The sequence below is a fragment of the Schistocerca serialis genome, chromosome 10 (genome assembly GCF_023864345.2).
Source record: "Schistocerca serialis cubense isolate TAMUIC-IGC-003099 chromosome 10, iqSchSeri2.2, whole genome shotgun sequence".
NCBI lineage: Eukaryota > Metazoa > Arthropoda > Insecta > Orthoptera > Acrididae > Schistocerca > Schistocerca serialis.
Window position 1 is genome coordinate 168,399,765 of NC_064647.1, and position 27,350 is coordinate 168,427,114.

At 39.8% G+C, this 27,350-nt stretch overlaps 1 protein-coding gene across 1 annotated transcript in view; it reads right to left on the bottom strand.

The window, feature by feature from the left end:
* LOC126425112 (fumarate hydratase, mitochondrial-like) overlaps positions 1–27,350 on the bottom strand; it is an 87,420-nt gene that overhangs the window by 5,896 nt on the left and 54,174 nt on the right. The window contains exons 5-7 of the mRNA XM_050088041.1: positions 19,215–19,455; positions 17,040–17,243; positions 6,762–7,054 (exon numbers count right to left, since the gene is read on the bottom strand). Coding sequence (XP_049943998.1) covers positions 6,762–7,054; positions 17,040–17,243; positions 19,215–19,455 — 738 coding nt within the window. The remainder of the gene's footprint in view (positions 1–6,761; positions 7,055–17,039; positions 17,244–19,214; positions 19,456–27,350) is intronic.

Consider the following 27,350-nt stretch of genomic DNA (forward strand, 5'->3'; position numbering starts at 1 on the left):
TGTTGTAGGAAAGTGGGATGCATTGTGGGAGTGGTAGTAAATGGTTTCATAGTGGGGGATGTAGTGGGGAGGACACTAGGTAAATCACTGAGGCCCTCTCCTGGAACTGTAGAAATGTAGCAGATCTGTGCCCTTCAGGCACAGTTGGATCAAGGTACGAGGAAACTCTTGAGGATGACAAGGGGGTGGGTGGTTGAGAAATGACAGTTAGTAGGAAGGCTAGCAGGAGGAGGATGTGACCTGATACTTTTGTTGTTGTTACCAGCAACACGTTTCAGCTGCCAGAGTTGAAAGGAGAGGAGAGGAGCCTCGGGATGATGCAGGAGTCGTAAGTGCGCAATAGACTCTGCCAGTGATTAGGAAGGTTACAAATAACACTATTAGGAAAAAGAGAGAACTGGTCTTACATAGCAGTCACAGCTGGTCTTACATAGCAGTCACAGAAGTAGTGTAGCCCTTCAATTACGAGGCAAGTTAGGGGAGAAGTATCATGTCACCAATATTTTCTAACCGAATGCTGGGCTGGATCAGGAGACTGTTTTAGGGCCTTTGTATAAGAATTTTATGAAAGATGATCAGGTAGTGATAGTGATTGTGGGGGCAGGAAACAGCCTTGACATGGAGAGGGTGTACACAATAGGTGGTGACCTGATAAGACAGCTTCCCTAACTTGTGCCACAAATGTGAGCACAGTGTGACTGTTCCAGCAGCACAATTGACCTAATCTTGGCACTGCTGTAAGGCATGTCAATGTAGTGCTGGAGCCAGTGGGGACTACTGGGATATTGGGCTACACTAGGAACAGTCTGCACCTCAACATGTTTGGGAAAGGGCCGTTGGCTGAGTTTACTAGTGAGAGTACAGCGGAGTGATGTGGGGTCACACTTAGTTAAATACTTGTTGCAAAGGGTAGGGGAACTCTAGGTCTTCTTAGAATAAACCATGAGAAATGGCTCACTTTTCTTCAAAGTATCTATACCAACTTAGAGATCTCCACACTATGTATGTGGGCAATGGAATGTAACACTATAGTGTGCAAGCACCACGAAAATTTGCTCAGAAGTATCATTATTCATCAAAATGCGCAGCCTATTAAAAATGAAGTACACCAGCTTAAAGATGAATTAAAGTCTTTCAGCAACATGGTAGTACACATTATGGAGCATTGGTGCAGACATGATGAATTTCAGCATATAGTGCTATCATCACATGAATGTGCAGGTTGCTACTGTAGGCCGACCTTAAAGAGTGGGTGATCCCGTATCTACACTATGTGATGAAAAGTATGATTAACCACTCTGCCAAAGGCTGGGCATTATGAAAAGATGCTTGATTGTGTTGAAAGATGCAATCACCATCCCAGAATTGCTCTTCAACAGTGAGAAGCAAGAAGGTGCTTAAAACCTCAATGTAGGCCTGTGCTGTTATAGAGCCATGCTAACCAACAAGGGGTGGAAGCCCCCTCCATGAAAAACACGACCACACCATAACACCATCACCTTCAAATTTTAGTCCTGGCACTACACATGCTGGCAGGTGACATTCACCGGGCATTCATCATACCCACATCTTGCCACTGGTGACGCGTCACTCTACACTACGTTTTTCCACTGTTCAATCGTCCACTGTTTACGCTCCTTACACCAAGCGAGGTGTCATTTGGCACTTGCTGGCATGATGTGTGGTTTATGAGCAGTCGCTCGACCATTAAGTCAAAGTCTTCTCACCTCCCGCCTAACTGTCACAGTATCTGCAGTGGATTCTGATGCACTTTGGAATTCCTGTGTGACGGTCTGGAGAGGTACCTGCCTGTTACACATTATGACTCTTCAACTGCTGGCAGTCTCTGTCAGTCAACAGACGAGGTCAGCCTGTACGCTTTTGTGCTGTACGTGTCCCTTCACATTTGGACTTCATTATCACATCGGAATCAAAGAACCTAGGGATGTTTAGGAGCGTGGAAATCTCACGTACAGATGTACGACACAAGTAACAACCAATCACCTGACCATGTTTGAAGCCTGTGAGTTCCGCGGAGCGCCCCATTCTGCTCTCTCACGATGTCTAATGACTACTGAGGTCGCAGATATGGAGTACCTGGCAGTAGGTGGCAGCACAATGCACCTACTATGAAAAACTTAAGAGTTTGGGGGTGTTCAGATACTTTTGATTGCATAATGTATATCATGGATGGCAAACAAAATAAAGGTAAGGAAGATCTGCCCACAATTAGGGTAGATAAACATTTTTAATTGTTAGCCATTGAAGTACAAAGCAAGAATCATTCTGTGTGTTTACAGCTCACCAAGTGGTAACGTGGACACTTTCTTCAACAAATTAACTGATGTTCTGGGAAGAGTCTCAGCCCCAAAACTAACATCATAATATGTGGAGAGATGAATATTAACACATATAGACTTCCTAAACATTTTGGAAACTTTTGGCGAGGCACAGATGATAAACACTGTTACATGGATTTCAAGAAGTTCAGTTTCAATTTCAGTCCAGGAGTCATCGGCAAGTGCCCTCAGTGCATGCGGCAGTGAAGAACAAAACTATGTTTTACATTGCAAGTTACCTGAAACAATGTGTGTGTAAATCAAAGAACATTTTACTATATGGAATGACTGAATGAGACAGTGCAGTTGTTATTAACCTTGTATTTGGGAAGATGGAGCTGATCTGTCCATCCCCCCCCCCCCCCCCCCCCTCTCCCAATCTGGGTTTTCTGCAGTTCTGCTCTATCCCCACAGGCTACCTGTCCTATCCGCTTGGAGCTGGTTGTGTGTGCCGTGTGTTGTGTATTTTGATCTACTGGTTGGCAGTTCATTACTTTGACTTTGATTTAGGAATCATTGTCAGCTTATCCCTGGAAGAATAAAGATAAATGAAAACAAATAACAACAAATGTACAAAGCTTGTGCTTATTTACTCTGACCTTGTCTGATGGATGGATCTTATGAATTTGCCATCTTTCTCATGTCTCTAGTAGGACCTTGAGTGTTTTGGCAATTTTCTACCAATTTTTTTTTTCTTTTGCCCCCTTTGGCATTTGTGCTGTGGATTTCTCTGATCCCATCAGCACTCATTCTAGTTATATTCTTATATCCCCAAAATTAGATTCACTTCAAACCACTTGCAGGTCTGGTCAACAATAAGAGTACTTCACAAACAAAACAGCACATGAATGCTGTGTTAATAGAACCAAAGCAGAGAAGACACTGACTCCCTTCAGTCGACCATCAAAGGATCGATAACGAGTGGAACATGAGCAAGCACCAACTAATGCGAACTGAACATGACCAAATTTAATTCACTCGTGCTTGCCTACAGTTTACACCACAGATAATTCTCATTTACTGATGCTCTTTCACATGGGTTCATTCTGGTGTAAAACAGGCTTGAGGCACATTGCTTGGGGGAGGGGGGGGGGGGGGGCATTAAGTCACCACCAGGAACAGTTTCCTGCCACTGGTTGGGCTAAGCCTCTGTATTTTCCTCTGCCCTGCCATCACAGGGCTCCAGTCCTCTCCTATACTCCTTTCAGCCATCTAGCCTTAAGGTCAATTCACAATGGACATGAACAGCAGAATGTCAAAATGGTGGCACTCACACACTCAACCAATATCAACAATTGTTGGGGAAAAAATTAGGCATCGACAGTGGCGGATGAATAGTGACATCACCTGTTAACATCATACGTTAACCTACTTTAATGACACTCACTATACTATTTTCAAGCACCTACAAGGCATAATAGAATGTATTGAGAACAATGTAATGTGAGATTAACATTACATATGAGGGTTGCTCAAAAAGTACCCGACCTTATTTTTTATTGCTAAAACCAACAATGGTATCGAGGCACACGTAGCATACATAGGCATGTAGGTATACATAGCACACATGTATGATTTTTTTCAAAACTGTGGAAATAACCTGTCCCTGACCAGTTGCTGACAAGTGAGTGACAGTCATCAGATTTTGTGTTGTAGGCAAAATGACAAAGTGGAACAGCATCAGTGCATCAAATTTTGTTTTAAACTTAGTGATTCGCAAGTTGAAACAATTCACAAGATTTGACAAGCCTTTTGGATGAAGAAATGGTACCACATAGATAAAGGAGTGGTACAACTGCTTCAGGGCCTGCCTTAACATTCGCAAACGAAATTATTGTGGATCACGTCAGGACCCTAGTGATGCAGAATGGACAAATCACAAGCAGAGAACTTTCAGACAAGGTTAAAATTAGTACTGGATCCATTCACTTCATTTTAACAGAACACTTGGCCTTCAGGAGGATATCAGCAAAATTTGCACCAAATGTGCTGACAACTGGGCAGAAGAAACTTCGTTTGAAGATCGCAAAGGACAGCTAGATACAGTTAACAGTAATCCCAACACAAAGATCACTGATGATGAGTCTTGGATTTATGGGTACAAGCCAGAAACAAAGTTCCAGTCATCCATTGTACAGAGACTCAAAAATGCGAGCTAGGTCTGCAGAAATGTGAAAGTCACCCTGACCGTCTTTTTTTTTTATGCCAGTGGTGAGGTCCATCATGAGCCCACCCCAGAAGGTACTAATGTCAATAAGGAGTACTCCTTCACTATGATATTGCACCCACACTTAGTTCTCAATTAATTCAGTTTTTTGGCCACACATAACGTAGCTGTGGTTTGTCGGCCTCCATACTTTCCTGGCCAGCACCGAGTGACTTCTGGTTTTAGCCCTTATATGAAAAAGACTCAAATTGACCACATTTCGTAACAGGGAAGGCATTATGCAGTGTCTGACAGAACGGCTGTGCACCATACCAAAAGAGGCTTTCCAGTAATGCTTCCAGCAGTGGCAGCAATGTTGGGAGAGGTGCGTAGAGGTTGAAAGGGACTACTCTGAATGTGATACTTTTTGAACAACTTCATACAACCAATTTTGTAGTTTGTTAACATTCACATACTTACAAGTTTTTAGATATGCTGGATTTCAAAGGACAGAGATAACAATGTAATATGCAAGCACAATAAACAGCAGCCAGTCAGCAGTACATTACTGATCACGACACACTGTTTTATGTACTGTAGTTTTGAGGGGTTATATAGAAGGGAACAGGTTTACACATCTAAAATTTGCTGTTCTAATCATTAGAATAAATGCCTAAAATACCCCAGCCTTTTTTTTTTATTCCTGAGGCCAGTTTGCTCACAAGTGTGTATTGTGGTCATTTTTTGAAGGAGCTATAAATCTCAGTTTCTTCTAGAGCATTGATTACTCTGCCCTTTTCTATCCTACGTAGCACCTTTAAAGATCCATTGACGCTGTTAGTGTTACGATTGCAGTTTTGTACATGTGCACTGAATCAGAATTTACAGTTCTTGCTTAAGTTTGTGTACTCCACAAATCAGTTGGAGAAACATCTAACTGTCTACCCCAAATACAAATGAATATCTTGGATAAAGTACAATGTAGCATTTGCCATGATGGAAGTACTGTAGCGTTGAGGCTATCAAGTTGGTCCTCGAGGTATGGACACAGTGGCATTGTGTGCGCATAAGCTGTGCTGTGTGAATGTGTGTGTGTTTTCTCCTTTGGAAGAAAGACTTAGTCCTACAGCTTAGACATTTTAGCATTCATTATCGAGCCTGTCTGGCTCCTCTACACAGTGAGCAGCAATCTATCCTTTCCACATTATTGCTAATCCACCTTGGACTTCACAGTGTTTGACTAAACAGAATGAGATTCAATGCAGTGGTCCAGTGCATCTCATTCTTGACACAAAATCCAGCTCCATCATGTACAGAGACCATTAGCAATCAGCTGCTAATCAGGTGAGCTGTGAAGTAGTTTACATGTGCAGTTAATAAAAAGCTGAGCCCTGTGTGAAGGGCACTAAGGCACACAAGTTATTATACAACTCTTATTTAGTGTCAGCTCTGTTACATTGCTATGGCTAACACGAATTTTTAAATTAGATTGGATAGCCAAGGTCAGCATGTACTATAATTTTTAACATTCTCTTCAAATCTACACACTACGTTTTCACATGGCATAGCTTGTTCCCAAACAAATGAAAAGGCTCAGTCATCATCATCATCATGTTTATTTTTCCTTGTATTTTCTCCAGCTTTCTCACAACTTTCTCCTTTTTCCTGTCACATCTATTGGTGTCCTTGCAAACATTTCATTATGGGTGGTTAAGTCTACATCTACATCTACATGGATACTCTGCAAATCACATTTAAGTGCCTGGCAGAGGGTAGTATTTGCCAACTTACTTGCCTCTTATTCCCACACCAGTTATCGTGAATGTTTTTGTCTCTTTTCCATCCTCCTTTTTACTTTGATTTATTCTTACCTATTCTGACTGCTTTTAATTTTTCCATTTGTTTTTCTCAAATTCACTTTCTATTATCATCTCTGCCCATTATATGTTCCTGCATACATTTTTCTTTTCAATAACTCCTAACTTGCTGACACCCTCTCTGTTGCACCTGTGTTATAAATTTAGATATATTTGATCCTACTGCTTCACAACATTTTTAGCTTTCTGAATTTCTTCTTTTTTAGAAACTTTTCTCATCTTAACCTTACTTTAAAATGATTTACAGACTTCTTCCTGCACCCTACTCCCATATGTAAATGGACTGAATCTATTAAAAAAACACTTTAAATACGTGACAACAAATCATAGTTCAAATGTATTAACACCTCTTCAAGACCTGTATGACTGAACTGAAGAATAGAGTTTCATTCTACAAACCTTATCATAGCCAATATGAGGATTGAGAGCGGTGACCAGCATAAGAGATTCGTTCATCAGTTTGGCAATCCTTTCTTTATTTGCTTTGATGCCAACAACACAGTTGTTTGTAAATGCACAAGAAGAGTCAGCCAGCAGCCGAATGGAGCGCAGGACATTGGCAACCATCATTGGCTTGAATACGTTCAGCTCAAAGTGGCCGTTTGAGCCACCCACAGTCACTGCTACATGGTTACCCATCACCTGAGCTGCAACCATCGTGATTGCCTCACACTGAGTGGGGTTGACCTTTCCTGTCAACAAAATGACATTATTAAGTTTTATGTCCCTCAAAGCAATTCTCTCAAATGCTATAAATATTTTTAAACACTTTTATAAGATATAAATGTACCCACCAAAACACCTCATATTTAGTGCATCCAAATAGTTCAAACACTACTGATCAATTGTGAAACGAGACAGGACTGGTCTAAGAAACCAGCATTAAGGTATTTGCATACTTTTTGACTGAAGAACCAATATATCTCATGAATTTCTGGAATTAAATGATTGATTACTGAAATAGGTATAGTTATTTCAAACTTTTCTGGATGAGCAACACTGGCTGCAGACTGCAGATGTTCAGTAACCTGCTTAAATTAGATACTATTACATTCCTTTGTGTGAAGTGACAGTCAACTGAAATTGTACAAAATATATATATATTTTTTTTGTTTAGTCACAATCACTGCTTACTTCATGACTGCTTACATCATCAGTTTCAGCAAGTCTTTACTTTTGACGTAAGTGGTATGACTGTTCACAAAAAGGTACCCTTATTTTACGAAACTTGTGTTCCTCAATCTTGATGATGTTCATGTATACAGAACTTTTTTCTTTAGATTTGAGAAAGTTTTTTTTTTTCCCATGCACAGTTTTCTGAAACCAGCATCGTAAATATCTTTGTAATAATTTTTAAAATTGAGTATTATATTACATTCATACATCACATTTATTTATGCTACACCATTGTACTGAATTCTACAAATAGCATTAAACACTCAGAATAAGAGGAGGAGGAGGAAATGAAATGATACATCACAGGTTGAAAGAATATGTGGTGATATATTAGTGACAAAATTGAGCTAAATTTAGAAAGAACTTTGCAGTATGAGCCACTTATCAATATGATACTGCACCCCCTTGGGCCCGGACGCACCCACTGATTTGGTTCGGAAGGGTATAACATAAAACAACCACTGTAACTGATTCTCGATATCCTGCATACTGGCAATGGAATAGAGTTGATGTCCGAGCTCACACACACGTGTCTATCAGGGATAGATTTGGGGATCTTGCAGGACAATTCATAGACCACATGCCATGTGTGAATGAACATCGTTCTGCTGAAAAATTGCACCACAATACTGTCAAACGAGAGGTAACACACGAGGCCAGAGAATGACTAACGTACAGCTATGCCTTCAAAATTCCCTCAGTCGCTACCAGTTACAACCTGGAGTCACACCCAACGGCTCCTCACAGCACGATGCCAGAAGTAACACGACAGTGCCTCACCTGAACACTGGAAGAACAGAACATTTTCACAGGTTGTCACTACACTTGCCAATGTTCACCTGGGGTAGTGTAGAACCACAATTCTCTCCTGAACACAATTCCATGCCATTCATCAGTGGTCCACACTTCCTGGGCAAACACAGCCATTTATGCTTTGGTGGTTTTATCAGCCTACCCATGGGATGGTAATTCCCTAGTCCAGCTGCTGCCTGTCTCTCACCACTGCTACCACATGACAGAATGTTGCACAGAGTCCATTACTCGTTCTCAGGTGGTAGGTGCAGATCTGAAGCGGTTACACTGTGGTCGGTGCACAATACGGTGATCCTATCTCGTGGTATGCCTGCCCTGACATTCTTGTGCAGTCTGATATCAGACCATTGTCACATCAGTCTGCACGATATTGCACAATTCGACTGGCTGGTCAAAAAATGGAGACACACAATGATGCCTCTTTGAAACTCAGTCAGGCGACAACACCACTGTCAAATATGTGTACACGGCACCTTTGTGTCATTCACAGTGCTCATCATTCTACATAAGATGCTGCTCACACTCTTTCTATACACCAGGTGTGGTAACAACACAAAAGATGAAAAAAAACTAATATAATCTGGTGGCCATTATACCCATTACAGAGAACTGCAACTACGTTCATTTACATACCCACAAAATGCATATTTTTGCTTTGATTACACAAATACATTTACTACAATTTACATCCACTATCATTATTTTTACACACAGTCACCATCACTACTGTAATGGTTACTGTTTGTCACTACCGTAACAATAATAAGAATGGGGATTTTTAGAACAGTTTCCCACAAGCAAAACATCAAATAATCGTAATCCAATTGAGGACTATAGCTGGTTCCTGCCAGCTCTGTGGCCAGGAAAGATGACACCTTACTCTTCAACTTAATTACTCTACAATTTATTTAGAGATGCCCATGTAATAAAGATAATCAAATCGAAGGAGAAGGTGATGAGTATTCAGAAGGAGAATAATTGGCTTTGGATCAGCTGCGAGTATCTGTACAGTGGGATAGGAGACTAATGAGCTGTTTTACATGCCTTCTGTTTCCTATCTCGAGAAGTAGAATAATTGCCACCTTCACTCTATTTTGAGGATTTTTTTTTTTTTTTTTTTTTTTTGAAACATTCTGAAAATAATTACGGATAAAACTATTTGGTTTTGAAGCAGAACCAGAAAACAATCTGTGAAACTAACAATACGATATCCAAAGCGAAATTTATGGGAGAAATATCTCAGTAAATTAAAGTAAAAACTGTTGTAAGACAAGGGTACGGCCTCTCACCTTTACTGTGTTTCAGGGGATCATTGCTCATGTCAGATGCAGCTGGAGCCCACAGTTCGGCCGCAGCAGCCAGACACAGTGGTGTGACCTTATGGATATATTTTGAATGTATGAGGGGCATTCAATAAGTAAGGCAACACTTTTTTTCTGAAAGCAGGTTAGTTTTATTCAGGATTCCAATACACCATATTATTCCCCACTCTTTTGGCTAAAAATCCCTATTTTTCAATATAATCTCCATTCAATGCAATGGTCTTAAGCCACATTACTGGTGGGCCCATATATTTGCATGGTACACACTACTGGTACGCATGAGACCCCAACATCTCACTGCATCAATAACCTCCCCATCATTGATGTACCATTTCCTGCAGAGTGCACCCTTCATTTGGTCAATCAGATAGAAGTCTGATGTTGTGCAGAGAGAATGAGGAAGAACAGTCCAATGAAGATTTGTGAGCTGCTCTCAACTGTGCAGACTTGTATGGGATGTTGCATCATCATAGAGAAGGAAAAGTTCATTTGCATTTTTGTGGTGATGAATATACTGAAGCGGTTTCTTCAGTTTCCTACGGGTAGCACAATACACATGTGAGTTGATCATTGAAGCATGGAGAAGGACATTAAACGGAATAACCCCCTTCAGAATCCCGGAAGACCATTGCCATGACCTTACCGGCTGAGTATGTGGCTTTGAACTTGTTTACAAAGTAGAGCTGATGTGGCACCACTCCACAAATTCACATTTTGTTTCACTGTCTCTGACCATGCTCGACAAATTGTCATGATCAGCCTCGTAATGTGCAAGCAGTTTCGCAGAGAGGATCCTTCATTGTTCTTTACGCTCTTCTGTTAAGGAGGCACAGATTTTTGGACCAACTGGTGGACAAATGTGCCAGTTCTACCAACAGACATTCAGTCGAACAGTGAGGCATTTGATTATGATCCAGAATCACCTCAAATGTGATTGCCCACATGTTCCAATATTGCAGGAGTCACAGCTGTGTGTAGCTGGCCAGCACACAGGAGATCGCACAGTTTTGTGCAACCTGGTTGCAATGACGACAGGCACCTCGCTCAATGAGTCATCGAGCTTTTTTCACAAGCAGGACTCAGTACACATTCTGCAAATGCCTATGAATATATGCGATGCTCTGGTTTTCCAACACAAGAAGCTCGGTGATAGCTTTCTGCTTGGAACACACCTCCCTTACAGACGCCATTTTGAAGGCTGTGTATAGTGCCACCATCAATCGCAACCTCATGAAACTATAGTGGCTATTCAAATGTTCAAATGTGTGTGAATGCCTAAGGGACCAAACTGCTGAGGTCATCAGTCCCTAGACCCCGACACTACTTAACGCTAAGAACAACACTCACACCCATGCCCGAGGGAGGACTCGAACCTCCAGCAGGAGGGGCCACACGATTAATGACATGGTGCCTCTAACCGCGTGGCCACTCCATGTGGCTGTATGGCTGAAGTAGGAATATTTCACCATGTCCCATAACAAATTCCAGATTTTTTAAAACCAAAACAGGCATTACTTATTGACTACCCCTTGTAAATGTGAGTGTTGACTCTGCTCTTCTTGCTGATCCATGATGGATAAATGACTGATGAATGGTTACGCTAAGCATTGGTGCTTCCACCAAATAATGGCTCGAGCCCCTGCATGTGTCAGCATGAATAAAAAAATTGAAAAGCAAGAAAAAAACTGTCTGAATGGCCTCTGTAATGCACAGTCAGATTTCAAAATATTGGCTATGTTTCTATCCAGGTGCCAACTAATGCATCTGTTGCATTAACCCTAAATAAATTAAGTGAAGTTCAATGCCCGCAGGAATACTGCAGTGGAACAAATTTCATTTCACACGGGATTTTAATTTTTCAACAGACAGTTTATTTGGGAAAACAAAGTATCACTTCTCACATTTCATCTTCAATTATTACAGAAATGATATACACATGTGCAAATATTTAAATAGGCTGACCAGCATTATGCATTCGTTGCTTTTGCAAAAGTCTAAAGCTGAAGTTCCGTAATCACGAACTAATGATATTCTATGTGCAGCTCATCACCAGTCAACTGCAGGAGTTAAGGCTAAATCACCTAACCCAAAATATTCAGAGTCCACATGCCAAAAATATTTCTAAGTATCTGCGATCAACTCTCACAAAATATTAGACCTACCAATGCAACCAGTTCAACTGATGTACAATTTTGTAACTATATATCAAAATAATTTGCAATGAGTTTTATAAAAGAAATTTAATTTCTGAATCTGTTTTGGGCATTTAGTGTCCTTCATCAGAAAATTATACTGATCACATTATTTTCAAGTGTCAACAATAACACATGCATAGTGCACTATGAATCACATGACAATGGCATTTTTCTTTATGCATATTATTGTTGACACTTGCAAATAACGTGGTAAGTATAACCTTCTGAAGAAGGGCACTAAGTACCCAAAAACCAGTTAAGAAATTAAATTTCTTTCATGCAACTGATGGTTTATTATTTTGATATATACAACTAAAGTTACTGAGGATAGATAAAATACTAAATTTTCCAACTCCATGTGAATTAAAAATGTTTCAGAGTCTTTGCGATCAACACAAGCTAAATATTACAAGACCACAATCAAATATTCATAAATATTTCTGTACAGTCGTGCATACACTATGTGATCAAAAGTATCCGGACATCCCCAAAAACATACGTTTTTCATATTAGGTGCATTGGGCTGCCACCTACTCCAGATCAGCAACCTCAGTAATCATTAGACATTGTGAGACAGCAGAATGGGGCACTCCATAGAACTCATGGACTTCGAACGTGGTCAGGTGATTGTGTGTCACTTGGGTCATACGTCTGTACTCAAGATTTCCACACTCCTGAACTCCCTAGGTCCACTGTTTCTGATGCGACAGTGAAGTGGAAATGTGAAGGGACAAAACTGTACAGGCTGATCACCTCTGTTGACTGACAGAGACTGCTGACAGTTACGACGGTTGTAATGTATAATATGCAGAGATCTACCCAGACCCTCACACAGCAATTCCAAACTGCATCACGAATGACTGCAAGTGCTATGACAGTTAGGCGGGAGGTGAGAAAACTTGGATTTCGTGGTTGAGCAGCTGCTCGTTAAGTCACACATCATGCTGGTAAATGCCAAACGATGCCTCGCTTGGTGTATGAAGTGTAAACATGGGACGATTGAACAGTGGGAAAACATTGTGTGGAGTGATGAATTACGGTACACAATGTGGCGATCTGATGGTGTGGTGTGAGTATGGTGAATGCCCAGTGAACATCGTCTGCCAGTGTATGTAGTGCCAACAATAAAATTCGGAGGCGGTGGTGTTATGGTGTGGTTGTGTTTTTCATGGAGGGGGCTTGCACCCCTTGCTGTTTTGCATGGCACTATCACAGAACAGGTCTGCATTATGTTTTAAGCACCTTCTTGCTTCCCACTGTTGAAAAGCAATTCGGGGATGGTGACTGCATCTTTCAACACGATTGAGCACCTGTGTATAATGCACGGCCTGTGGCAGAGTGGTTACATGACAATAACATCCCTGTAATGGACTAGCCTGCTCAGAGTCCTGACCTGAATCCTAAAGAACACTTTTGCAATTATTTTGGAACACCGACTTCGTGCCAGGCCTCACCAACCAAGATCAATACCTCTCCTCATTGCAAGACTCAGTGAAGAATGATCTACCATTCCCAAGAAACCTTCCAGCCCGATTGAATGGATGCCTGCGAAAGTAGAAGCTGTCATCAAGGCACCACCATGCTGAATTCCAGCATTACCGATGGAGGGGGCCACAAACTTTTAAGTCATTTTCAGCCAGGTGTGCGGATACTTTTGATCACATAATGTAAGTCTTGTCTGTTCTCCGCTTTGACTGCTGGACGAATGCAAAGTGCCTATGACGAAAATAGCCTCTGTTGCTTAGAGCCTCACACAGACTTGTGTGGAAGCCACAAACTTCTGACTTCTGTACATATACTTAAATTTATAAATGTAATGTTATATATACATGAACTTGTAATTGGATAGGTAACAAATCATCTTGCCAAATAGTGGCAGAAGAAACACACACATAAAAAGTCGCCCAGAACCTCAAGTCAGTGAAGACTTACCAGACGGGATGAGAAGGGAAGACAGACTATTGGGCACTGCACCCAGCAATCAGTCTTTCCTTCTTATCTCATGTGGTAAGCCTCTTGATGCGAGGTTATGGGTGACTTTTTTAACTCTTCTACCTTGCTCTGAACCTCATTAGTCCTTTTCCTTCACCCCTTTCCCTTCCCCTTCAATCCTTCTGCCAGAAGGACCGCTGGTTCCGAAAGCTTGCAAACTTTAATACTTTTACATGCCTATGCTTGATGAACAGATTTTTTATCTATCCATGGTATTTTTGTTGATATATACAAGAATTTGGATGCAAATTTCATCAGCTTTTCAATGCTGATTGTAGTTTTTCTTTAGCTATAATTGATTGGTCACAAACAGTGCTTTTGTCCATGTGGATGTATTTTAGATCACAATGTCTTGAATACAAATAAACAAGTAAAACTAAATGCAATCACACATCCCTAATAACATATGTTTACTAATGTTGCTGCCACTTTCACTGTTTCATGTTTTATTTGTGAGACAATTTACTTTTTCATGTGTAGAATACACACTCCACCTGCAATTTAAACTGCATAACATTAAAAAAAAAAATGTCATAACCATTCAAAACAATCTACCATCACCATTCACTCACTGAGACCTGTCCACTGACACTACATCTGTATGAATCACTTGTGGCATTAGTGAGTTATTAATTTTTATGCATCATTTTATACCCAAAATATTTAACATTAAATAACTTGACATAGTGAGGGCATGTCTATTCACACACTTGTCTACATTTTGTCTTCTCAGCTGTGGGACTGGTTTCTGTCACTAGTTTGGTTTAGTTTTTAGAGTTTCCCTTATTTAATATTTTCATTATTCAGTCAGTTTTGTCATGGCGGCTGCTGCCACGTATGGATAACAACCAAAGCTTTTCCAATCCAGCAAGGCCCCCACAGCTGTAGAAACACACACACTCAGCTATCACAACATTCGTCGACTCAGCTGGTGAGTCGGTGACATTTTAACAGCACGTGCATGCACGTGGACGTACCGTCTTGGTTGGTTGGTGTGTGTGTGTGGGGGTGTGTGTGGGTCTGGGAGGGAGGGAGGGGATATTAAGTAAAGTGTGTAGCTCTTGCAGGTGATTTTGCAGTGCTTTCAGAAAATCTGTTGGAATGAATGGTCAATAGATTTGGCCTTCGAATTTCAGCTGAAAGAACATAATTCACAAAAAATATAAAAATGCACCAAAATACATACACACACAAATAGATAAAATATAACAAATTAGTAAATTTAAATACATTTGAGAGAGGACATAGCGTAATATACTAGAAATATTAGCTATACATTTAAGAGTTAATAAAGAAAAGAGCATATGGTTCAACTATAAATATACGGGCAAGAAATGCCCGTCTAGAAATACAAAACTAAAATACTACACGATGGTCATGACACCTAAATGTTTATATGCATGTCAATTCTTAACCATGAATTCTAAGCTGGGCGAAATAGATATAGAAGATGGATTATTAGAAAAATAAGAACGCAATATAAAAATTAGGAGATCTGCCAAAGTATGAGGGTGATCTGAGAAGTTGTCGACCTGATAGTGAAAACAACAGCTTATGCTTTCAATTAAGTTTCATTTTCCAACAAAATCTTCTCTAATATCAATACATTTCATTCATCAGTGTTCCACTATCCCCTCTATCTAATGTTCCTCTAAGTTCTACAAAATACTCACTTACAGTAACAACTGCTTCTTGAATGGACAAAAAGCACTGAGTAGCGAGGAAATTCTCCTGTTCTGAGAATAGGTGGAAGTTCAGGAGAGCCAAATCTGGGGAACAGAATGGATGTTTCGGCACTTCATTGGGCAAATCATTCAATTTCCCCATTGCCAAGACACTTTTGGAGGTGGTGCCTTGTCCTGATGAAAGACTTCTTCCTTGTTCACACCAGGTCTGTTTTCACAAATGCATCCAGTTTTGTTATAAGTTGAGAGTAGTATTCTCCTGTTATGATTTTACCTTCTTTCAAAGTAGTCAATCAACAAAATTCCTTTTGCATCTCAAAACACTGATGCCTATGATCTTTCCTACTGATGGCACCGTTCTTGCCTACTTTCGAGTGGCAGAATCTGATTCTATCAATCCACTGCACAGACAGCAGCTCTTTAAATTCAGATGTGTAGTGGTGAATTCGTGTTTTATCCACCATCATGCATCAATGTGAAAAGTCACTTCTGTTTCACTTAAAATGCATCAAACACTTTTCAGAAAGTGTCACGTGAATGCATTTGCGAGCACACATTGCACCCATCTTGCGCAAAGCTTTCTCGTGTTCAGTTCCTGGCGCAAAGTGACCCACAAATTCTTTTGATATCCCTAGAGAATTAGCAATTTCATGCACCTTTATACGCAGCCTTCCAAATCATATTGTGTACTTTGTCAACGATTTCCAGTGAGCTCACAATTTTTCAATGTCCTTTGCGTGGATCATCTTTGATGCTTTCACGGTCACTTTTAACTCACTGCCCATTTCTTCAAGGTGGAAATTGAAGGTAAAGAGCTGCCGTATACATTTACAAGCCGCAAATGAATTTTGGTTGGTGTTAAACATTCTTTTATGAAGAACTGAATCACTGCACGATATTCAATTTTTTCCCTTTTCAACACCACGTGCACCACAACTGCTTCATACAATTGCCTACAGTCAACTCTGCCTCGAACAACTTGCAATTTTACATAGTGTCTACTACCATTTCACCAACATGGGAAAGGGGAGGGGGGGTTACATGAGTAGTGCTGTGATCTCTGGTTGAAGCCAAGAACTTTCTAGACAGTCTTTGTATAAAGAAAACATCAGAATAAATGACAAAGCTAAGGTTAACCTCTTCTGGAGATGTCAACAGAGTGTGAGAACAAACTAACAACACAAATGTTCCTGTATTTCTGGAAAAAAGTAAACATTATCACAGACTAGAGAAATAAGACGGGAACTAGAAATTAACAATATCAAAGGTAAACAACTGAAAAAAACTTTTTAAAGTATAAAGTACCAAATTTGGAAGGCTTTCAAAGCAGAAAAAAGAAATCAGGGACAATATAGGAGAAAGGAAAAGACAACACAGAGAGAAGATGACGAGTACTAGAAAAATAAGCAGCATCAAAGAAAGAGGAATTTAAGTTATTACACCATCCCAGTTCGCCAATAAGATGCTTTTAAACTGCTTCAGAGCAATACCTACCTGGCATAATACTGCTGCCAGGTTCATTCTCTGGCAAGCTGATTTCACCAAGACCACAGCGCGGACCTGACGCCAGAAACCTGATGTCGTTTGCAATCTTCATAATGCTACAGGCAACCACATTCAGAGCACCCGAGACCTCCACCAAGGCATCATGTGCAGCCAAGGCTTCGAACTTGTTCGGTGCTGTCACAAATGGAAGACCTGTAAAATAAAAAGACATTCATAACAACACGCAAATCATCAGTTATTCAGTTCAACAAGAACCCGCAATGTTATAAAAATTACAGACTCGAGAATGTATAACCTAGATGCAAGACCTGAAGCCAACAACAGTGAGATAATGAAGATAAGTAAAAATTTTTTCTTTTGTATATCTTATGCCTCATGAAGCTTTTGAAAATAGTAAAGAGACTAAGAGAATTTTAGTAGTGATGCGTGGGAGGGTAATATTACTACAAGATATAGGATGAATATTAACAACGGTGAAACTTGGATAATAGAATGTAGTGAATAAAATGACAGTACTAGGGGAATTGAAGTAAATAGACTGGAGTGCAGATTTTAGAAAAGTGAAATATGGATGATAAAACAGTTCAGGCAAAAGAATAGTAGCATTTGAAATTTGGTAAAACAGAAGAATGGTTAAGATTAGAGGAGCAGATGGAATAACTAATGAGGAAGTAAAAAACTGAATTCTGAAGGAAGAAATTTATGGTACAACCTGATTAAAAGAAGCGATACTACTGCATCCAGGAATTGTCAGTTTGGTAATAGAGGGAATTGTGGAGAGTAAAAACTGTAGAGGGAGACCAAGGCTGAAATACAGCAAGCAGCCTCAAATGGTTATACACTGAGGTGACAAAAAGTTATAGGATACCTGCTAATATTGTGTTAGATCTCCTTCTGACCGGCAGAGTGCATTAACTTGATGTGGCAGGGACTTGACAAGTCACTGGAAGCATCTTGCAGATATTCTGAGCCATGCTGCCTCAAATAACCATCCATAATTGCGAAAGTGTTGGCAGTGCAGGATTTTGTGCACGAACTAACCTCTGTATGTCCGAAAAATGTTTGATCGGATTCAGGTTGGACAATCTGGGTCACCAAATCAATTGCTCTTCAAACCACTTGGGGCCTGCTGTCATCCATAAAAATTCCATCGCAGTTTGGGAATATGAAGTCCATAAATGGCTGAAAATGGTCTCCATTTAGTCAAGTGTAGTGATTTCCAGTCGACGACTGGTTCAGCTGGACCACTTTCCATGTAAATACAATCCACAACATTATGGAATCACCATCAGATTGCACAGTGTCTCACTGGCAACTTGGGTCCACTGCTTCATGGGGTCTGCACCACATTTAACCCCTACCATCAACTCTTATCAATTGAAATCTACACTTATCTGACCGAGCCACAGTTTTAAAGTCATCTAACGTCCAACTGATATGGTCACGAGTCCAGGAGGGGTGCTGCAGGTGACGTGCTGTTAGCAAAGGCACTCTCATCAATCGTCTGCTGCCAGAGCCCATTAATGCCAAATTTCACCACACTGTCTCAACAGCTATATTCGTCATACATCGAACATTAACTTCTGCGGTTACTTCACACAGTGTTACTTCCTGTCAGTACTGAGAACTTGACACTAACACCGCTGTTCTTGGTCAGTAAATCAAGGCCGTCGGCCACAGCATTGTCTACAGCGAGAGGTAATGCCAGATATTTTGTATTCTCAGCACACTTCTGACAATGCAGGTCTTGGAATATTGAGTTCCCTAATAATTTCTGAAATGGAATGTCCCACGCATCTAGCTCCAACAACCATTCTGCATTCGAAGTCTGTTAATTCCCATTGTACGACCATAATTACATTGTTAAACTTTTCACACGAATCTCCTGGATAAAATGACCTCTGCCAAAGCACTGCCCTTTTATACCTCGTGTACGTGATACCACCACCAGCTGAATATGTACATACAGCTATCTCATGACTTGTCACCTAAGTGTAGATTGCAGTAGTCACTTGGAAATGATGAGGCTCGTACAAGACATACTAGCATAGAGTGTTACACGAAACTATTTTTCAGACAGAAGACCACAACACTGACAGAACACAGAAAAGAAGAAATAAAAACTGAAATGTTTGTAAAAAGAAAAAATCTTAGTGCCCTTACGTGTCAGCTCACTGATCTTCGCTGCACATTTCTCAGCAAAACCGATGCGTGTGTTGAGTCCAGTTCCGACTGCCGTGCCTCCCAGAGCCAGCTGGTACAGCCTCGGCAGTGTCGCCTTGACGCGATCTATCGAGTTGGCCAACTGTGTCACGTATCCACTGAACTCCTGTCCCAGTGTCAGAGGCACAGCGTCCATCAGGTGAGTGCGTCCTATCTTTATTATGTTCTCAAACTCCTTTGCCTGAAAACGAGTAGGTATTTTACATTTACTAAAACACATAATTGAACTTCAATTGCGTGGAAACAGGAATGATCTTATTACGAATTTTCATTTCTGAAATTACAAACTAAGAAAGCTTTTTCACTGATGTCCTCTACAAGCGCCATTCAAATGTAAACTAGAATTTTGTTCATTTGACTTGTGTAGCAATGTGAACACTGTGGTGCCCTGGGGTACTGCTTGTAGGAGAATGGAGAAGGGACAGCTGTGCACATGGCCCACACATTACGGTCTGTAACCTTAGAATTGCTATAAGTGAACCAGGAGTACCTGTGACCGCTACACAATGCACCACTGTTTGTTTTCTCACCAAGAAAAGTACAAAAGAGTGAAATTGAAAACAAACTTTTGAAGAGGTTCCAAGCACAATTCAATGATGCTACTCTGAGTCAAATCCAAATGTTTAACTGGACCCAGAAGCATGGAGATAGTCATATTAAAGTGGAAAATGAAAGCAAAAAGTGGCCAGCATTAATGAAGAAAATTTTTGAGCTGTACACAAGCTTGTGGGAAGTGACTGCTACATTACTGCTGCTGAGATTGCATCACACACAGGAATAAGTGTCGGAACTGTCTGTAGTACCATTTCACTGGACATACTCGGACACGGAAAAATATTGACAATATACGTTCTATGTCTTCTCACCCAGATGTGAAAGATATTTGTCAATGACTTCTAAATTACTTTGAATAAAGAGGAGAAGCTTTTCTGCACCTTATTGTGACTTGTGGTAAAATGTGGGTCTGTCGCTAAACCTCAGAAAACAAGGACGAGTACAGAGTGGTTGGAAGTTGGAGAGGGGACACCAATTGAGGTCAAGATTCAAATATCGGATAGGAAATTTTTGGCAAATTAGTTTTGCATCTCAAAAGGTTTGTAACCTCTTGACTACCTGCAAGGACAAAGAACAGTGACTGTGGCCTATTAAAGACTGCAAGCTATTGTATGATGCTAAAACTGCTTATTGCAACAAACAACGCTGGTAACCAATGCACAATGTCCTTTTGCAGGAAAACGCATGGCCATGTACAGCAGCTCTAACCAACCTAGCTACACTGGCAGCCTCTTGAGCACCCACCTCACAGGGCAGACTTTTCCCTATGTGACTACTCTACTCCACCATACTCCAGAAGGCAGACCAAGTTTCAGCCATCTACATCTACATCTATAGTCTGCAAACCACCGTGAGGTCTATGGCAGAGTGTACATCCCACTGTACCAGTTATTAGGGTCTCTTCCTGTTCCATTCAAGTATGGAATGCAGGAAGAATGGCTGATTGAATGCCTCTGTGCATGCACTAATTAATCTTATCTTCACAATCCCTATGTGAGCAATACAGAGGGGTTTTAGTATATTCCTGGAGTATAGTTTAAAGCCGGTTCTTGAAACTTTGCTAATAGACTTTTTGGGGCTAATTCACATCTATCTTCAAGATTCTGCCAGTTCAGTTCCTTCAGTATATCTCTAACACTCTCTCACAGGTCAAACAAACCTGTGACCATTCGTGCTGCTCTTCTCTCTATACGTTCAATATCCCCACTTAGTCCTATTTGGTATGGGTCAAACACACACGAGCAATATTCTACAACTGGTCGCATGAATGATTTGTACGCAATCTACTTTGTAGATTGGCTGCACTTCCTCAGTATTTCACCAATAAACCGAAGTCTGCTACCTGCTTTACCCATGATTAAATCTATGTGATCATTCCATTTCATATCCCTACAAAGTTTTACACCTAGGTATTTGTATGTGTTGGCAAATTCCAACTGTGATGCATTGACATTATGGTTGTAGGATACTACATTTTTTTCAATTTGTGATGTGCAAAATTTTACATTTCTGAACATTCAGAGCAAGTTGTCAATCTCTGCACTACTTTGAAATATTATCAAGATCTGACTATTTATGCACCTTCTTTCAGATAGTACTCCATTATAGATAACTGCATCATATACAAAAAGCCTGATGTTACTATTAATATTGTCTGAAAGGTCATTAATATACAACAAACAGCAACGACCCCAATGCACTTTCCTGGGGCACACCCAAAGTTACTTCTATATCTGACAATGACTCTCCATCCAAGATAATATGCTGTGTCCTCCCTAACAAAAAGGTCTCAATCCAGTCACAAATTTCACTTGATACCCCAATATGATCTTACTCTTGACAATAAGTCTAGGTGTGGTACTGAGTCAAATGCTTTTCAGAAGTCAAGAAATACTGCATCTACTTGATTCCCTTGATCCAAACCATTCAGTACGTCACGTAAGAGATGTGCGAGTTGTGTTTTACATGATCGACATTTTCAGAATCCAAGCTGATTGGTATCAACGTCATTCTGTTCAAGATAATTCATTATTTTTGAGCACTGAATATGTTCTAACATTCTACAACAAATCAATGTCAAGGATGTTAAAGAGTAGTTTTATGGGTGCCTTCAACTACCCTTCTTGTAGGTTGGGGTGATGTGTGCCTTTTTCCAAGAACTGCACACAGTTTTTTGTTGAAGGAATCTACAACAGCTTATAGTTAGAAGAGCAGCTAACTCAGCCGCAAATTCAGTATAGAATCTGATAGTAACTGCATTGTGCCTTGAAGCTTGGTTCAATTTTAACGATTTCAGCTGTTTGTCAACACTAACATTTATTTCATTCATCTTTTCAGTGGTTCGAGGATTTAATTGGCGCAATTCTCCTGGGTTTTCCTTTTTAAAGGAACATCTGCAAACAAGGTTGCGCATTTCAGCTTTTGCTTCACTACCCTTTCAGTTCTTGTCTCATTCATTACGGACTTAACACTAACTTTGATGCCACTAAAAGCCTTTACATTCAACGCATTCCCTTCTGTCAAACACTGGGATCCAATAAGATCCATTCTCTTTCCAAGTGGCTATCCACAAGTTACAAGAATCTCTCCTGCAGGTTGTGGTGTTGCCGTACTTTCTTTCATTATGTGACTCAATAATTCACTCTATTGTAAATGTTGTTTTCTTGCAGCAGTATAGTTGTGAACGTGTATCGGTAAATATGTTAGTGTGATTTCCAAATAAATAAGTCAGGTGGCAGCAATAACCTTTAACTGCTTCACAAACAGGCAATGGGGATTATTTACCATGTTTACAACTTTTTGAAATATATATCTGAAAGCAGGCCTTCTATCGATTAAATTTTGAAGACACAACAATGGACTGCTCAAGTATGCGGTGTCAGCAAGAGAACAGTACAGTGAATTGTAGACAAAAGTGTCGGAGCAGCAGGAACATTCTGAAAAATAGGTTTTGTGTCACATGGAAAGCATAAAAAATTCAAATAACCTGTATCACAAATGGATGGTTTTGACGAGGACATTTTGAGGGAATTTGGATTGCCCTACCCCGACAATGTTAAATTTAGTGACTTTGCTTCTCCGTATTTCAGGAACCGCTGTAGCTATTGACACGAAAATTTTACAAAACATTAAACTGTATGTTCTGAGTCTACTGAACTACAATAATTGCATTTCAGCCACTGCTTTCAGAAACAATTTTTTAATTACATGTTTAAAATTTTGTGTATTTTTTGTATGTTATCCCAAATAATTTTAATTATACATAAGATTATGTTCTTCTTTTAGTTCAGTAGACTCAGGATATGATTGTTATTACTCCCTGAAAATCTGAATACTCAAAGTGGTTTCTGAGATTTAGGGAAAAATGCAACAGAAAATGTAAATGTTCAGGAACAGCTTCAAAAGTTTCAAAAGACTGTGACTCACTTAATATGTGCTTAATTTTTATTTTTAGTCACTCAGAAGCACCCTCTTGATCTTTTTCCAAGCCTTTTTTCTTTCTGGACTCCTTAGTGGCCAACTTTGCAGCATACTTTGCTTTATCAATGCGAATCTTGTCGATTCGTTCAAGTTCTCTGATGCTGTTAGCTCCAGGATTAATTCCCATATGCTGTAGCACTTTCACCCTACCAATATTGCCATCACTGACCCCTCAATTTAGTGTCTTCATTCCAACAAAAACATTTTTTGGTAAGCGGGTCCATATCATTTTTGGTGAGTGAGTCCATATAAGATTATTGAATGACTCATTAGGATTTTGAGTCTGACCATGCACACACTTACTCAGTAATTCAGGATTTGCCAGGTCTCTATATCCGTGACTGCTGCTGGGATGGAATGTTTATATGGCTGTATGAACTGTCTAAGTACTGGGCATTGCAGTTAAATTCCACCATGAATCAGGCCCACGAGGGCAAAGGTGGTGTACAAGTTTTTCATCTGTTAATCTGTGGAAGAAGGTAGCCCATAGTGCCTGCTTCATTTTCAACAAATCATCAATATTATTTCTAATGGCCATCCCATAATACTGTTGTAGTTCATCAATTATTTTGTCTGTCAGCCTGCCTCTTATTGTTTTACCATCAGAAAGTCTGTCTCTCAAACTTTGTTTCAACTTCCTCAACCTGGTGCCCATGCTCTTCTGGACATGACCAACACATTTCAGTTTTGTGGTAATCTTCTCACCATAAGGCTGAGCGGCTACTACACTATTATAGGCTTTTGAGTTTCGATCACCTAAGAACTTAATGTGACACACTCCCCTTTTGTTCAAAGACCGACTAAAATTTTCAATAGCTGCAGAGGCCTCCATATCACCACTTGTTCCTTCTTCATTCCCTGATTTACACTGATAACAATGTTTGGTTGAAATATGGAAATCTGTTATCTTTCCAGTATCCACACTAGTCACTGTATTCTTAGAACTGTAGCCACGCTTCGTCCAAGTGCCATCAAAAGCTACCGGTACATCAGTCATACCATCATTTATTTCAACAGCTACGTTTGCAGCAGCCTTCATTGACTCACGTGCAACAAATTCCACAGCAGCTCCAATAAATCCTGCATACTTGTTGATTTTACAAGATGGGTGTGGAATATTCATCATGGTACACATTGTTTCTGCTGCAGTGTGTTCTTTGCCAATAGCTCTCAATCCATAAAACTACCTAACATTTACTGTAAAATAATTATCTTTACAGTTATCAACATTCCAAAATGAATGAGTATATTTACAACTGACACAAATAATGACAAGTTTCCTGGCTAGTCCGTTCGATACCTCACTGTCTTCATGTAAACTAACTGGCCATCCACATATTTCACACACATTCAACTGACACCCTTGTTAGGGTGTGTAAATCCATCAGAATATAACCTAACCAACCATTTACATCACTCATTTTGAGAAAACTGTGTATCACATCGTTTTATTTTAATCTTCGAAGGACTAGTGGGTGTTTCTCTATTTCATTGTCTGTGACTTCATATGCCACATGTTTAACACAATGTTTCCCTTTATTCAAAAATCTATTACCATGAAACCCACGTTTCTTAAAAGCACTTCGTTTTGGTGTCATACTTTACTTTTTGAGAGATTTACCAATCTATTTGTCACTCTTTCTCAGAATAACGTTAGCACTTCGACATACAATGCATGTTTATACTATGAAACGATATGATACTGTTTTTGACAGTGCTACCAATACAAACACGTAATTTAACCTTTATAACACAGCAATCCACAGCCTTCTATACAGAAAAATTACCGATTTTATTAAATCTTGAAGTAATGCATGTAAAAATTTTAACATTTTTAACTGTTGTAGATTATATTTAAAAAATAAAATAAAATACTTCCCAACTCCCCTTAAGGCATTCCGTCTTTCAAATGTCTATAAATGGTGAACATCTCAAGTCACAAAAACCTGTTACAATGAAGCCTGAGCAAATTGCCTAAAAAGGTAGCGCTTTGACAATGCAAAGAATTTTAAAAGTCATCAGTTTCAAATATATTCTAAGTAATTATCGAAGAAAGATTTTGCTGGAAAGACTGACACAGCTGCAGCACAAGTCACATTCCTGACAACAATGCATGAAATAATGGAGGAAGGTAGTTCAAAAGTGTATTACCTAGATGAAACATTGGTAATCCAAGTCACCCCATGGAAACCCGTTGGTAAATGAGTGATGGTGCTGGTGGTTTTAAAGTTCTGATAGGAAAAAGTTCTCAAATAATGCATGCTGGCTCTTCTGTTTTTGCTCCTGAGAACAAATTTGAAGTTAAGTGCAAGAAAATCGGCAGTGAGTACCATCTAGAAATGAACACTGTCACTTTCAAGAAGTGGTTTCCTGAACAGTTTTTGCCATTCCTTGCTCCGAAATCTGTCACAGTAATGGACAATGTCATTTATAATTTAACCGTTATATGAAAACAACCCAGTCTTTATTGATATAGAATCTGCATCCTAAAAAGTATGCACACAATCACTTGTTACCAGTAACATAACTATAATTTTTAATAAAATTAATCAATGTTTGAAAATGAAAGTAATTTGATAGATAAAAAAATTTACTCACCAAGCAGCATCAGGTGAATACACATATAATTTGCTAGCTTTTAGCAGAAGGGTTGAAGGGGAAGTGAGAGGGTGAAGGAAAAGAACTGGTGAGGTTTAGGGAAAGGAGCAGAGTTCAGAGAAGTCGCCCAGAACCCTGAATTGAGGGTGACTTATCAGACAAGATGAGATCTTTCCTTCTCGTCCCATCCTGTAAGTGTCCTCTGACCCACGGTTCTGGGAGGCTATTCTGAACTCTGCCCCTTTTCATAAACGTCACCAGTTCTTTTCCTTCACCTTCTTCCTTCCCCTTCAATCCTTCTACTAGAAGGAGAGCCACTGGCTCCAAAAGCTAGCAAATTATAATAACTTTCTTATACATGTGTGTTCTCCTGCTGCCACTTGGCGAGTAGATTTTTTATCTACCCACTTACTTATAATTTCAGATAAATTGCCCAAGGAGAAGCAGATGGGTAGTTGTAACTTTAAGCTTCCCCCAGTGTTTACTATACTCTAATAATTGAAGAATGTAGCAAGATAAATTCGCCAAAAACTGAGTGAACATTAACAAAACTGAAAAACTGAAAGGACAGATTGTTGACTGGAAATAGAGAAAGAAAGGTCCTACGAATATGTGTCTGGAAATGCACCACTGCCGCGGTAGATAGCACTGACTAATAACGGTTCCTCTGACCATGTACCGCATGTTCCTTGTGTGTTGCAGCATGTGCGTTTGACGCAGCATACTGTAAGCAGCAGAATGGTCCAGTATTCAACGGGTAACACCCCTTTCATTTTCAAGGCACGAATTGGAAAGTGTCGGAGGGTCACCTGTTGAGATATCAGTGGTTTTTGACATACTTGTCAGCCGCTACTCCCTCGAGTTCTTTGAAGAAGGCGGTAAGTTGTTTGTCTGTTGTTGTATGGATAACGTGTGTTCTCTCACTGTAATATGGAATGAGTAAACACTCATAATGCTCTCTGCCACTGAAAAAAATTACAACATACTACTCATTTACATTACAGTCTTTTACATTAACCTCTGCCAACACACAGTGATTTACATTTTGTTATATTCAAACACACCCACGTATACACGAATTACGAAATTCGCATATTTCTTTAAAAAAAAATCTTGTTTAATTGGAAATATAATGATTTTAATTTGTGTTTGAAGTTAATTTTGTCATCCACTAGATTCTTCACTTTAAAGGGCTAGTTGTCACAGATTTTTGTGGTGGAATACCTCGTCTCTGCATCACATTGTGGATGATTGATGATCAGTGTTATGAATGTCTCTTCCTACTATTGTAATGAATGTTACTGCCGTTTTCAAATTGCAATTTATCACTGAACAACTTCATATGGTAATAAATGTACTGTGAGGCTGTTGTCAGTATGCCAAACTGTTTACTGAACTGTCTTCAAGAGGTTCTAATGGACAACACACGTTATCCACCAGCAG